Source organism: Polypterus senegalus, chromosome 6 (assembly GCF_016835505.1).
Source record: "Polypterus senegalus isolate Bchr_013 chromosome 6, ASM1683550v1, whole genome shotgun sequence".
In the NCBI taxonomy this organism is placed as follows: Eukaryota; Metazoa; Chordata; class Cladistia; order Polypteriformes; family Polypteridae; genus Polypterus; species Polypterus senegalus.
In genome coordinates, this window is record NC_053159.1 from 63,875,498 (window position 1) to 63,891,360 (window position 15,863).

Consider the following 15,863-nt stretch of genomic DNA (forward strand, 5'->3'; position numbering starts at 1 on the left):
AGTGATTTGCTGTCTCCAGGCAGTTCATGAGACTCCCTTTTTTCTTTCTTGCTTAATTTTCTTATCCATTCAGTTATGGTCCATTTGAATTTTTGGATTCAATATATTTGCAAATAACTTGATTGGTTAATACTTCTGTGGCATGGATCTAGCTTCCAGGGTTCAGATCTCACACCCTGTTCTTATTTCCATGTTGTCCTCACACATGTTTAGAACTTTTCTCTGTGTTCTCTAATTCTCTATCTTCATGTTAAATGAATATATTAACTTAAAATTGAGTATACCATAATTTGTATGTGCTTGGTTGAGATTGACTGGAGTCTTGTTTGTTGTTTAGTCCTAAACCAAATACTATAGGAACATGCACCAGACCTTTTAACATTTATTGGATTAAGCAGAGTTGTAATTTTGTCATATTTGCAAAAAGCAATGCCTTTGTGTAGCTAACATTGATCCCTCATATTTAAGTTTCAAAATAGCACAAATGTACTGTATAAAAAATGCAAGAAAAAATGGTTTTGCTTTGAGTTTTCTTTATATTTTTTTTTGTTTATCTGTATATCTGTTTTTCCTGGATGCAATTCTCGTTGTTCTTTAATATTTGAATATGCTTTCATAAAAATAAGTAGATAGTATTTTATTTTTCCCCATGGGGAAATTTGGCTTTTACAGAAGCCTAAGAAATATAGAAATATTATATGTGTACAATTGGCCTTAGTTATAGTGCTGTTGGTTAATTGATGATGAACAAAAGGATCTGGGGCTTACCGCCTTTGTCATGCGTATAATCGAGAACAATCAGGGGCTTAAGCCCTCTCTAGACGTCACTGTTCCACTCCTGACTGGTGCTGGATTGTAGGACATAGCTTCCTCCTCTACTTCTCTTTCACTCCATTTTTCATTTTTGCAAAACACCTACTACAGCGCTATGGTACTCGTGCTCAAGGTTTATAATGCAAGTGTTAACCATTGAGCTTTGCCAAATTTTTTTCTCCTTTCATTTTATACCTGATTGTAGATGACAAACATGATTGTGTCTTTTTTTTCCCTGTACAATACACCACCTTTTCTATAGTTGTTCCTCTTCCTTATGGGTTAGTGCTGCGTTTTGTCCAGTCATTAACTTTTTTTTTTCTTTCTTTCTATAAATCATGCCTTCAGCACAGAGCATCAGATATTAAAAATACATCTGCAGTTTTTAATGCCTGGAAAACATTTGGGATTAAATCACTTGGAGATCTGTTCAAAGACAACTCTCTATCTCTGTCTATATCTATATAGATATCGTCCCATTTTTTTGTTTTTTGCTTTACAACCTTAAATGAAAACACACACATTTCTTCCCATTTTTACTTACTTAATGCAACTTATAACATCCAAGTGAAAGATATCACAGCTACAATTCAGAAAAATTATAAAAAATCAAAAACAAAACATACTGAGATTAATAAAGAAATCACCCCCCTATGTCAATATTTTGTTGAACCACCTTTTGCTTTAATGATAGCCCTGAGTCTGTTGGGATACTTCTCTATCAGCTTTGCACATCTAGATTGAGCAATATTTGCCCACTCTTCTTTATAGAACTGTTCAAGTTCAGTCAAATTGGATGGTGAGCATCGTTGGACTGCTATCTTCAAATCTTTCCACAGATTTTCAATGGGATTTAGGTCTGGGCTCAGACTGGGTCACATGAGGACATTCACTTTTTTCTCATTCAGCCACTGCGTGCTTCGGGTCGTTGTCGTGTTGAAAGGTGAACATTCTGCCCATCTTCAACTTTCTGGCAGAGGGTAGCAGATTTTCCTCAAGAACTTGAAAGTAGGTATGGCGTGTTGTGGATGGTGAGCTGCATTGGATTTCCGCCAGGTATTGAGGCCAAATAGTTTGATTTTGGTCTCATCTGACCATAAGACCTTTTACCACTAGGCATCAGAATCTTCAAGGTGCATTCTGGAAAAGCTCAAACGAGCCTTAATGTGGCCTTTCTTTAGAAGTGGCTTTTTCCTTGTGACCCTCCCAAACAAGCCACAATTGTGGAGCGCTTGTGAAATTGTTGTGACATGCAGATAATGACCTCTCTTTTTCCATAAAATCCTGTAACTGCCTCAAAGTGGCCATTGGTCTCTTGGTATTCTCTCTTACCAGTTTCCTCCTTGCACTCCCATCCAGTTTGTAGGGACAGCCGGATCCAGGGAGGGTCCTAGTAGTACTTAACACTTGCCACTTTTTTATTCTGAACTTTACTGTTCTATTTGGGATTGATAAAGCCTTTGAGTTTTATTTTGTATCCATCTCCTGCCTTATGTCTGTCCACAACTCTATTCCTGAGATCTTTTGAAAGTGGCTTGCCACCCATAGTCAGTTGTTTGCTGTCAGTTGCATTATCATTATTATTTTTTTTTTTTTTTTAGTCCCGTTTTATCTCAGCTGCGTTCACGAGCCCAAATACACCCCCACCCCCGCATCTGACACTGCTGTTTTCACATAGACCTGCTGTAACAGAGGTAAGTAAACTCAGCTCTCTTCTACATCGGAGCAAGAATGAACATACCATACTTCCTAAAGCCTAAAGTCACAAGTAGTGTGCAGAGGGCATGCTCAAAAATGTGTGTAATGCAACGAAAAGTGCCTGCTGACACTTTAGTATGCAAGCAATGGTATGTGCATTTTTGCTCCGATGTAGAAGGGAGCCGAGTTTACCTCTGTTACAGCGGGTCTATGTGAAAACAGCTGTGCCAGATGCGGGGGTGGGGTGTGTTTGGGCTTGTGAACGCGGCTGAGATAATAAAACCTTACTAAAAAAAAAAATCCAAAGCTAACCTTTACAAGTGTCATAAATTACACCGGCTGTTACTGACTGAAATCAAATGTATGTTTTTATTCCAAAATAGTAAGACTAAGAGCAGTTTACTTCTCAAAACGGAGTGGTGTAGGATCGAACTCGCGACCTTTTGATTCCCAGCCGGTTGCTGATTCTATTGCGCCACGGAGGCAGTCATAATAAGCGGGTGTCAATGTCGCATGTTAAGGCGGCTTTTTGTTTCTGCAGTTATATTTTGAATAAAAGCGCAATTGTTGTGTTAGATTTGTATCTTTTGTGAAAGTATTTCTTTGATACTTCAGGCTTCATACATTATATAGTTTATGCCTACATTTTGTCATCTACTAGTAGAATATAAAAAACGTTTCTGTTTTAACAATGTGTTTACACAGATTACTGTAGAAAAGGAACAGACATGAAATGCGTGTGTTCCAAACAAAGATCTATTTCATTTATTGCCTTTTTTTTTTAAATCTGTTGCTTGCAAATGACAGGATGGAATGTCAAACTACAGGGTCCCTCTACCAAAGTAAAGTATTGAGTTCTAGATGATACCCAGAGTGTGCTTCATACAGCATGTTGATCTTGATACTGAATTGTATCTGTTTGGCTGCAATGTGCTACATCCATGACATCCTTCCATTTAGGAGGCTCAGGCCCCTCATGGACCCCGTGATCATCAGAGGTGATTGTGTGAAGAGGGTGCAGACCTATAAATACCTGGGAGTGCAGCTGGATGATAAATTGGACTGGACTGCTAATACTGATGCTCTGTGTAAGAAAGGACAGAGCTGACTATACTTAGAACATCTGCAGCATCTTATTGCAGATGTTGAAGGACGCCAGCCTTCTATCAGACAGTTGTGGTGAGCGCCCTCTTCTACATGGTGGTGTGCTGGGGAGGCAGCATAAAGAAGAGGGATGCCTCATGCCTGGACAAACTGGTGAGGAAGGCAGGCTTTATTGTAGGCACAGAGCTGGACAGTTTGACATCCGTGGCAGAGCGACGGGCACTGAGCAGGCTCCTGTCAATAATGGAAAATCCAGTGCATCCACTGAACAGGATCATCTCCAGACAGAGGAGCAGCTTCAGCAACAGACTGCTGTCACTGTCCTGCTCCACTGACAGGCTGAGGAGATCATTCCTCCCCCACACTATGCGACACTTCAGTTCCTCCCGGGGGGGTAAACGTTAATATTATACAAAATTATTGTCTGTCTGTTATACCTTCATTGTTATCACTCTTTAATTTAATATTGTTCTTTATCAGTATGCTGCTGCTGGAGTATGTGAATTTCCCCTTGGTCTGGTCTGTGAAGCCTTTTCACAACATACATTACCATCAGGAACATCCTCCTGTTTTTATCCTGTATGATTGCCTGCTACATGTCTCATAGTTGATACTATTTCAGTGCTCTATGATTGCCGTCATCACAGTCATCGTCATTAGTGAAATTCAGGTATTTCATGAGTGAAAAACAGTGCTCACTCATAACTTCACAGAAAATGGGTATCTGCAACTAGTTTGTGGACCACTACTGTCTCTGAACTCGCGTACCCATTCGCCCTGTAGTATCAGGAGACTTAACACTAGAATTACCAGAGCCCATAAGAAAGCTTGTAAATCCGGCCCACCTTAAATCCATTCTCACCTCTCCGTCAGCATCTTTTGTCCTGTGAATGTGGTGATAAGCAGCAAGCAGCCTAGTATCACATGTCCACGCCCACCGCTGCAGTTCATTTCACAAAGAAGTTTCTCAGTGCTCAGTGTTTATCTTTGAGTGATGTGCTGGAGCTTTATAGGGCAAAATAGTACATCATTTGGAATACATACATTTCATGTGTGTTCCGTGTCAACAACAATCTATGTAAAAACGTAGTTATAACTGAAACGTCTTTCATGTTTTAGTAATAATTGAGAAAATGCAGACATGAAATGTATAATGTGTGAAGCCTGAAATACAAATATGAAATAAACACTTTCATGAAAGGTACAAGTATAACAAAACAAGTGCACTTTTATTCAAGAATTTAAATGAAGAAAAAAGAAAGCGGGTTACGGTAGGCGTCTTGTGTGTTGCAGTGCAAAGAACTGCTGCCTTCCAGTCAAGAGGTTGTGGTTTCGATATCAGCTGCTTCCCAAATTTACCATTTTCAGTAGTGAGCTGGTCTTATTAATATCATACAATAAAAGCATATATTTAATTTGCATCTGTAAATTTATAGTTAAAGTTAGGGTTTTTTTTTTTCTTTTTTAGTTTTATTCTCTCCCTCGCGTTCAAGCTCCCACACACCCCCTGGATCTGACGCCGTTTTCAGATAAAGACGTGGTATAACATACAAACTTATTTTGTTATACCCCTTCTTTATTTGAAAACCATGTCAGATCTTGTGCGCGAATGGGACTGGGAAAACTGTGGACGTGGATGTAAGTGGTGTGCGTGACTGAGAGTGACTATGGATGTGAATTTTTTTATTTAGTTTTATTCTTGAGTGTTCCTGCTCTCGCTGAATTAGTATGCACCTTCTGATCCATGATGTCAAAGCCGCGCTGACAAAAAAAGAGAGACTTGGATATATGAGACATTTGGAATAATTCATTTTATGAACCGGAATTGCACATTTTGGAAAACGTTGTTGCACTAATGCAACATTATATTCATTTGCATACTTTCATGCGGTTGTAGATCGTGATCGAATTTTTTTTTTTTTTGTTCCGATCTTGTCCAGTGTCCACATATTTCTCCATGTTGGTATTTCTTTTTAACTCCAGGAGATGCAGAGGACAGAATAGTATAGAGAAGTCAGTGATGTGCAATATACAATCATCAGATTCAAATGTTAACAGTTCCCACACACACCCAAGGACCGTCTTTACAACATGTGTATAAGGTGTGAAGCCTGAAGTCCAAATATCAAGTAAACACTTTCATAAAAAGTACAAGTATAACAAAACAAGTGCGCTTTTATTCAAGAATATAACCAAAGAAAAAAGAAAGCAGGTTAAGGTAGGTGGTTGATGTTTTAATTTGCTCAGTCGTGTTCACGTTCGCCCTGATCTGATACTGCTGTTTTCAAATAAAGACGCGCTATAACAGAGGTGAACTCAGATCAAGGAAAGAGAACAGAAGCCCTCCCCACAAGAAACGTCCACTCACATATAAGAACAATGCAGCTGCATCAGGCGTAAAGGCGAAAGATGGCATTGTTTGGATACAGGACGAAGTTTGGTGTCCGCCAATCACCTGTCCTTCAAAGAAATAGCACAGCTTACAGAGCTCTTTACATTAAGTTAAGCTTTGAATAAATAAAGAATAGTAGTACTAAAATTGTTACATGTAGAGTGAAATTCTAAGTTGTGTGTACAAACAATGTGTACTGTAAACCTATTTGAAAGTAATAGAACATCTGCTTACTGAAGTACCCAGACCTTTAATGTGGCATGGTGTGGTATTTCACATAGAATCCTAGAATGTATAATTAGTAGAAATCTTAACAAACCAAATTTGTGACTTGTGTGATTTCCTCATTACCCCCTATAATTAAATTTCAAATTTTATGTAGTATAAACAATATTTATCTTTCAACAAGATTATTTTGATGGCTGTGTTAATTCCATTATGGTACCTTAAACATGCCTTCCTGACAGAGCAATTCTTTAGATAGATCTAGTATTGACCAGACTTTGTTTTTTCTGTTTCTAATAGTGGGGAGCTTGTTCAGATTATGATGGCCACTGCTAATGAGAATTTGTCTGCGAAATATTGCAACAGAGTACTGAAGTTCTTCACTAAACTCTTTCAGCTGAGTAAGTAGAGCCTTGGTTATTGATGACATTGGTATTGTATTTTATTTGTGTGTGTATATATGTATGTGTGTGTGTATATATATATATATAGATATAGATAGATATATATATAGAGAGAGATATATATATATGAGAGAGAGAGAGAGAGAGAGAGAGATAGAGAGTTAAAAAAATAAATAAATAAAAAAGGATTTATTTTTTTTTTTTTGTTTTTAAGGCCACTTTCGACCAAAAAGGGTAGGGATTACTATTTTTTGTTTGTAACTCCAAAATTCTATATTTTTTTGTCAAATCGGCAAAAATATTTTTTTTTTGGTGTGCTGCAGAATTTTAGTAATTAGTCTGTGTGCCATGAGATGAAAAAGATTGAAAATCTCTGGCCTGTAGTATAACTTTGAAGTGTTATAGTTTAAGCGTCATGGGTTACATTCTCATACCCTGACACTGCTGTACATTCTCGTTATGATCATTTTCTAAGTAGTGCTGTTCCAGTTTCAACTTAGAGTACCAGCTACATTTTTTTGCTTACTGGTGAATACCATTACATAGTACCTACACTGCTTGAAGCTTCCTGAGGGGTCTGTTGCCTCCCACTGTATTGCCCTGCTTGATGTTTCAAAGGAGACCATTGTTGGATTGAATGCTAATGTGTCACTATAAAAAGAATGCTGCTAATAATTTGGTTTCACTTCAAGTACTGTTTCTGAATATTCCACTTTTACCCTGCATGACAAATTTGCTGTTCAAGTTGCTTAGACACTCAATCTTGACCTATGTGTGAATGGTTTAAGAGTGTGTGTGTGTGTGTGTGTGTGTGTGTGTGTGTGTTACTAGCTCTGTGGGCCTGTCCTGGGGTGTTTCCTTTCCTGTGCCAAGGACTGCCAGGGGATTCATTAACCCTTCAAATATTGATATAACAATTATAAACTTGTCCATACACAGGTTTCAGATTAAAATTATTATCTAGTCATTGTCAGATTTTCTATATATTTCCTGCTTTAAGTCGGAAGAGTCAATTTCTTACAGAAAGTAAATATTTTCACCCATCTGTTTCACTGACAAAGTAAACCAAAAAAGTAAATGTAATTGTTCTTGCCTTTTAACTGAATTAGAATCAAACTTTCAATGAGTGTCTAATTGTTTACATGAAAATTTTTTAAAGGCTAAATAAACTATTTTCTTATAACTTTAGCGGAGAAGAGTCCAAATCCCAGTCTTCTATGCCTCTGTGGGTCTTTGGCTCAGTTGGCCTGTGTAGAGCCACCTCGACTACAAGCCTGGCTAACAAGAATGACTGCCTCAACACCTAAAGATTCTGACCAACTGGAAACTGTACAAGAAAACCGTCAGCTGCTTCAACTGCTTACAACCTATATCATTCGTGAGAACAGCCAAGTGGGAGAAGGTGTGTGCACTGTGCTTCTGAACACACTCATCCCTATGGCAATGGAGATGCTATCAAATGGAGACGGAGCTGGTTTTCCTGAGTTGATCATTGTCATGGCCACGTTAGCTGGAGGCGGTCAAGGGGCTGGCCATCTACAGCTTCACCGAGCAGCCTGTGACTGGCTAGCAAAATGGTAATTTCTATGTTGCGAATTTTATGTAGCATTTACCACTTTTTATTAAAAGAAAAGCTGAATTCTGATACTAAAGTGTAGGTGACCCACAACCTGCATGTTAATATTAATGGCAATGCCTGAAGAAGGGGCCTGAGTTGCATCAAAAGCTTGCATATTGTAATCTTTTTAGTTAACCAATAATAGGTGTCATTTTGCTTGGCTTTAAACTGTGTGCTAATTCTATTGATTATGTTGCATTACTCCATACTACTTGCAAGTGCGTGTTGGCAGTTAAGCAATGAGCATTTATGTCCTACAACAAAACAACACTGTTCTGCTTAAAATGCTTTTCTTATTGAAACTTAATGGCTGAAATTAGTCAAATTACTACAACTTATATTACAGTGTTTCTGAAAACATGCAATGGGAGACTTTTGAGGGTGGAACATGTGGAAAAATAAAACTTGAGAACTTTAATCCAGTTTATGTATAAAACTACTAGGCGTACTGTTTTCAGAAAGTTGACAAGAGAGAGCTCTGCAGCAACAAAATGATTAACTGTTACACATTTGTGAAAGTAAGCTGTGAGATTACTCCAAGAAATCAGATTTTGAGAAGGCAAATAGCATTTAACTAGCATACTCAAATTTATTACGTTATATGTTACGTTATTTTTATGTGACAGATTGTGATGGTGTTGGTTGACTGAGTACATGAAACTTGTAATATGTGTTTTGTCTAACGTCCATTCTGGAGTTGTACTTTACAGTTAAACAATACATGTGCATGCCAAGATAATATGCCAGGAACTAACTTTACTTCGTTGTGTGTAGCTCAGATAGACATTCATAGTTAATCTTAACTTTCAGTCTCCAATGGATATACATAATTTTTTGTTTTATTCAATTTTTAAAATCTTTTTAAAGATTGAAAAATTGCAGAAAAAAATCGCAAGAAGTGTGCTAGAAGCACTACTTTGGAAAAACACGCCTTTTTTCTGTTATATGGGCAGATAAGAGTTCACCAGTTGTTACTCTTTTGATTGTTTATAAAGGATTAAATTGTGACTTGAGTTACCACTTAGACAACTACAGAGTGTTATCAATGAATAGCTTTCTGGATTGGAAGCCGGTTGTTTGTGTGTAGACTTCAGTCTCCTGTTTACTCATAATACTGGTCAGTGGGAAACTCAGTGAGACTGTTGAAACTCGTAGGAGAGAAAAAAGCAGCTTTAAAGGTGGCCGGCAACACCTGTAGGTGATTTGGGGTGTGTTTGTAGGAAATATTCTCTCTCTCACACACAGCTACTACATACCACAATTTACTTTTTGATGGACTATTGTCACTTTTTTTGTGAATGAAAAAACAAAACATTAAAATCATCACTTTGATATTATGTTACTTAGGGGAAGCCATATGTGCCTGCCATAGATTTTATATGGGATTTAAGTCACATAACAGTAAATTATTGACATATGTAGTCCTGTGCTGTCCAACTTTCAGATATCTTTCAGGCTTTACAGTGTTTTTCTCACTCTGTTTTGTTGAACAGAAGCAATCCAACAATATAATGATGCTACATCAATACTTTTAATCACTTCCAAAACGAACACCCTCCTTACTGATCTATGCTCAATAACATCTGTCAGTTTTGTCTCAAATCCTTAGGAGTTGCCATTGGCTTCTTTATTGTTTATCTGACTTTTTTTCCCTTGTTCTGATACTGTGTTTTTGGAGATTATTTTCTTTGTAGATACTGGGTAATTTTTTGTCTTCTATTTCCAATTAATTGATTTAACAATGCTGCTTAGGATGTTCAGTCCTATTTAAATCTTTTTATGTGGCTCACCTGTCTTGTGTCTGTCATCAGCTCTAAAGCTCTTGATTTTCTCGTACACACAGATGTTGCTTGACCTTACAAAGGGAAATTAACTCTGTTTGAATAAACTGTTGTTGGGAATCGACTTAACCATGTAAATTTTAATAGTAGCAAGTGGAGGTTGTAGGTTTTAAAGATAATGCTAAATAGCCCATTCTATCACAGTTGGCCAGCAATTCAGTCATAAAAAACAGCCTTACTAATGCTTTGGGAGTAAAGAAAAAAAAACTGGTTTCCTTTCTCTTTAAACATTGTAATAATAATAATAATAATACATTTTATTTGAAGCGTGTTTCTAAAACTCAGGTCACTGTAACAAGTTATATGTTCATTCTGCTAATAAAAACACAACAATATTTATCTCCTTATATGCAACATATCCCTCCACCCCACTCATTTATTTACTTGTTCCTTTAATCCACTTTGAACAGTAAGAAGTACCTGACCCAGAAGAATGTTGCCGAGAAAGTTAGTGCCAATGTGACCCAGGGCAAGGTAAGTATTGACCTAAGCATTAGGTAATCTTTGTTACCCTAGGTAAATATTCCAGCTGATCTGGAATAAATTAATGTCACTGTTCTTTTAGAGTCCTTCGAAGGCTGTGAAATGATGCTTCCCATTCTGTTGGATTACAGCAGCGTGCAAAAGTTTTCAGTCCCTTTGAAAGTCATAATTTTCTGTATGACAAAAGATTTGCAGTTAAATTTATCCATTTAGTATTTTTAATGTGAACTCTTATACTGTAACAATACATTGCCAAAGTCAAAATAAACCATTTGCTGTAGATCTTTAATTGAAGAAATACTCAAAAGTTACTGTTTGCATAAATAAATTCATTCTAAATTCAGTTCTGTGCTTTGGAAGCTCCATGTTAACACAAATGACTAATTATAGTCAAATGACAGTTTGTGTCATTTGTGATTAAACATAATTTGGTACTACTTGTAAGTCCTTTATATCTCTCTGGATAAAAAGCATCCTTTGTAAGTGCCATAGTCTTTGTTGGACAATCGCTACAAAAATGAAGACAAAGGAGCTTTCTGCTGATGTGGAAACAAGTCATTGAAATGCTCAAGGCGGTAAATGGAAACAAAAAAATATTGAACAGTTTGAATGTCCCATTAAGCACTGTTGGATCTATCATCAGAAAGTGGATGGTTCATCACAGCACCCAGACTCTTGATAGAGCAGTCCGTCCCTCACGTTGACTTGTGAGAGAGGCTACTAAAAATCCAACTGTTGCTCTTCAGAAGTCTGCAGTACTCCTTGGCTAAAAATGGAATGAAGGTGCATGGGTCCATAATTCCCCTGTGGGAGGGTAGCAAGAAAGAAGCCATTCCTTAAGAAGGTCCACATATAATTATGTATGGAATTTGCTACAATGCACGAGGAAGATAGTTAAGATGTGGGCGAAGGTTTTATGGTCAGATGAAACCAAAGTAGAACTTTTTGGCCAGACTTCAAAGAGGTATGCATGATGTAAAACTAACACTGGCCATGCCTCAAAAAATGCTGTACTTAGGATGAAATATGGTGGTGGCAGCATCATGCTGTGGGAAAGCATTTCTATGTGCAAGGACTGGGGGTCTTAGAGTTACAGGGACAATGGATGGACACAAATATTGCACATTGTTGCAGGAGAAGTTGTTCCAGTCTGCAATGAACTTACTGCTCAGGGGAAGATTCATATTTCAACACGACAGTGACCCTAAGCATAAGGCCAAAGAAACACTAGAATGGCTCGATAACAGAAAGGTGAATGTTTTGGAATGGCCAAGTCAAACCCCTGATCTTAGAGACTGTGGCACAGTTTTTGAAAACTTATGTCTAGAGGCGTCATCCCATCAAACTAGAGGATTTCCACAAATTCTGCCAACAGAAATGGTTTGTTTTGACTTTAGAAATGTTTTGTTACAGCATGAGAGTTCACATTAAAAATACTGAATGGTTAAATATGTGTATAACTCTTTTTTGTCATGCATTGACTTTAAAGGGGATTGAATACTTATGCACTCCACACTATATTCCTTGATTAAAGATGGGATTGAGAGACTTTAATTCAGTACTTCCAAAACTAGAGATATTGACAGCTTTTATCCTGTAGTCATAAGGCTGCTTAATAATACCTACTGACAACTGCATTATTTTAGCTAATATGTTTTTCCAAATATACAAATTTGGACAAATTTGTTGCTGCCCCTTCACAGAAAAAGAACAACCCACGGTTGTCTAAAGTGTTTAGCACCCATCATTGATTGTTCCATTTTTAACTTAAAATCAGACTTTACTTTAGAATTTTTATTCAATAGAATATTTTTAATAACAGAAATGAAAATGACAGTGAAAAATGATGGGACCCATAACCTAATTTTTTGTTGTACAATCTTTAGAGGCAATCACTGCAAACAAGTAATTCCTGTAGCTCTCATTGAGAGTTCTGCACCTGTCAACATGTAGTGTGGGGCACTCTTTCTGAGCAGACTGCTACAGCTCTAAAGTTTGAAGGGTGTCTTCTCCAGACTTCATGTTTCAGTTCTTTCCATACATGTTTGTTTGTATTCAAATTGGGCTCATAAAAGGCCACTTCAGAATAGTCCAATGTTTTGTTTTTAGCCATTCTTGGCTTATTATCCAGTTGGAGGATCCGTGACCTGTGATTGAAAAATGCTTTCTCACACTGTGCAGCAAGGTTATTATAGTTTTGCCTTTTTATATTAGTTTTTATTTCTACATGTTTTCTGACCTTACTTGGAAATTCAGTTTAGTTTTAGCTTTCCTTCATCGTGTATTTTTAGTTTAATTTACTTTTTATTTAACAAAGACACTTCTGTTTTATTTTATATCTATTAGTTTTAGTTTTAGAAATTATAGCATGGTTAAAGAGCTACTATGGAGTTTAGTTTTGTGTCAAAATGAGACAACTGTACACTTAACGGATTTGAGTATAATACGAGTTTAATGTTAGTGGAAGTTTACTACACAACACACTTTACTATTTGGTTTTGTCTGCTAAAAACAAGAATTAATGAAAACCAGGTACTGCATATGAACAATTTTACACAATTTTATGATTTTTGAAATTTTTTCTATGTCATTTGTGCTGAATAAATCTGCTCTGACTGCTATCATCTTTTTTTTTCCTTTTATTGCTCAGAATGGCCCAATTTTACTCTAAATGTCTATATCCCAAAACGACAATGTGCTTATAATGAATGGCTTCAATGTTGCATTCAGAAATCTCAAACACTGGGCTTTATTTTATACCAGCCATATTGATCTCTGATTCCGTCTTAGGCACAAACAATTTATAGACAGAATTTTGCCACCTGCAGGCCTGAAAAGATATGAAAAAAATAAGAAGAGAGATTCTACTGTGTTCTGACAGGTGTGACCATGAAAATCACAGGGGTCTTATGCTTGAATCAGTGTGCAGACCCCACTTAGCTCTATTGAGGAAAACAGATAAACAAGTATATAGTATGAAAGTTAGGGGCAGTGAGACATGAACAGCCCATGCATAAGAACAGTAAACCCTTAATAAGCAGAGTAAGAGCAGGTAATGGACAGGCACAAAACAGAGACAGCACCTGAGATTAAGAACAATACATACATTATCTAAACCTGTTTATCCAGAGCAGGATCACAGGAAACTTGGAGGCCATCCCAGCAGGTTTGGGTGCAAGGCAGGGAAAATTCCTGCTATGCAATATGTATGATATTGAAAAAATGAGGACAGATATTTTAAAACATAATTCTGCAACTGGATTATTTTCACAATATCAGGTATTTTGAGCTATGAATATGAACTAAAAACATAATTTAATAGTTAAAGATTAAATACAAAAACACATTAGTATGTTTAGCTTTTCATCACTTGGCAGACTCTCTTCGCCTGTCTACCTACCTACCTACCTACCTACCTGTAGTTCAGTGGAGACATTGGCAACTCAGGAATTTTGCAAGGTTTGTGTCGCTTTTGTTGTTAAACAACGTTTTAAAGCAAAAGTGATTGGTCAGCAACAGTATGCTGATCTTGTATGATGACCTTGTCAGCCTCTCAATCAGTGCTGTTTTATTTTCAAAAATCGGTAGTGGTCTCCCCTAGATTTTCTCGTGTGCTCAGATATCGATCGATATCAGGAATGGATATTTGAGGAGTAAACCGCAAGACATTGATTATATTATGTGCAATAAAAAAACTATCAACATCGAATCAAATTAATAATATTTTAAATGATTATTATAAAAGTAAGGTTAAATAAATTGGACTCTGCAGCTGCATCATTAAAAAAAAAAAAAAATCGAGTATGTGTTCAGGTAAAGTACCACTTCCAGATAATGGATTTGGCCTAAAAGTTAGTACAAATCTACAATTGTGGTGTAACAACCACATGCCAAATTTAATCCATCTATCTAGTTGCATTTTTGAGTTATCTAAAATGTCAAGATTCACCAAAATGATTGGTGATTGTCAGATTTTTTTCAAGATTACTATGCTTTCTCTATACTTCATATACTATAGGCAGCATGTAAATCGCTTTCTATTCCAAAGGCTTTGTGTGCATTTTCAGCTTACTCTGTCACAGCAAATGCTGTGTGAACACCTGCCCTCCGTCACCAGCCGCCATTCGCTAGATGAATATGTGCAGGCGGCTTGTGGTGGATAACTTTCCGTTTTAGGGTTAAAAGTTGTAAGTGTTAACAATTAACAGCAAGAAAATTCATTAAAAAATGAAGTAGTCTTTCTAACTACTTTAATAGTTTTGTTTATTTGTAGTTTTTCATTTTGGTTTTGTTAATAATTTTATTTCGGTTCACGAAAATGTTTTTTTGATAAAAACTAAAATCAAAACTGAAACTATTGTTAACTATAATAACCTTGCTGGGCAATATGTTTTGCTAAAAAATATCTTTGTAGTCTTGAGAATTTATTGTTCCCTGCATAGACCAAAGCAGCCCCAAAACATAACCAAGTCTCCTCCGTGTTTCACAGTACGTATGGTATTCTTTAAAAGCTTAATTTTTTTCATTTGTGTACGTGGAGCGTAGTTGACTTGCCAAAATAATCTCTCTAATGACATTCTTCATGAAGTACTGTGGTTTGTTAGTATGCGTTTTTAGCAAATTCTACTGTGCCTTTTTTTTCTTTTCTTTCAAAGTGGAGTCCTCCTGGGTCTTTTTCCACTGAGCCCACTGTTACTCAAAAAGTGACAGATGGTGAGATCAGACACTGATGGTATTTGACTTTGGAGTTCAGCTTGTATCTGTTTGGAAGATGACTTTTGGTGTTTTGTCTGCCATTCTCACTATCCTTTTATCCATTCTGTAATAGATTTTCCTCTTGCAGATGCTTCCAGAGAGGTTGAATGCAGTCCCGTGGACAATAGCTAAAGAAAATGGCTAGTTTGAATAAGCACACTAATTTAGTTATTTGTGGTGTTTCCTACTGCAGTGTTTCTCAACCTTGGTCCTGGAGTCACACTGTGACTGCAGGCTTTTGTTCCAGCCAGATTCCTATCAGTAACAATACCTGATAACACTGAGCTCATTCAATTAGCTGGTATTTTTTTCTTTTATTCTACATTCAGAAAAGCACAGCAGCATGATTTTTACATTTATTAGACATTTAGAAATATTCTGCTTTTGCTATAGATTTAAATGCTTAACTCTTGTTGATTTCATTATATTTTGTCCTTTCTCTGTGCAGTTGTTCCCCTTCGTTGTATCTTATTAATGAAGATTAAAAATGAGCAGAGCAGACACCCAGGCAAACACTGAATAATCAAAGG

General features: G+C 36.8%; 1 protein-coding gene across 10 annotated transcripts in view; it reads left to right on the plus strand.

Moving 5' to 3' along the window:
- Positions 1–15,863, plus strand: part of ubr4 (ubiquitin protein ligase E3 component n-recognin 4) — a 196,896-nt gene that overhangs the window by 51,557 nt on the left and 129,476 nt on the right. For all 10 annotated transcript variants that reach the window (XM_039756137.1, XM_039756142.1, XM_039756141.1 and 7 more), the window contains exons 31-33: positions 6,533–6,633; positions 7,826–8,213; positions 10,506–10,569. In XM_039756137.1, coding sequence (XP_039612071.1) covers positions 6,533–6,633; positions 7,826–8,213; positions 10,506–10,569 — 553 coding nt within the window. The remainder of the gene's footprint in view (positions 1–6,532; positions 6,634–7,825; positions 8,214–10,505; positions 10,570–15,863) is intronic.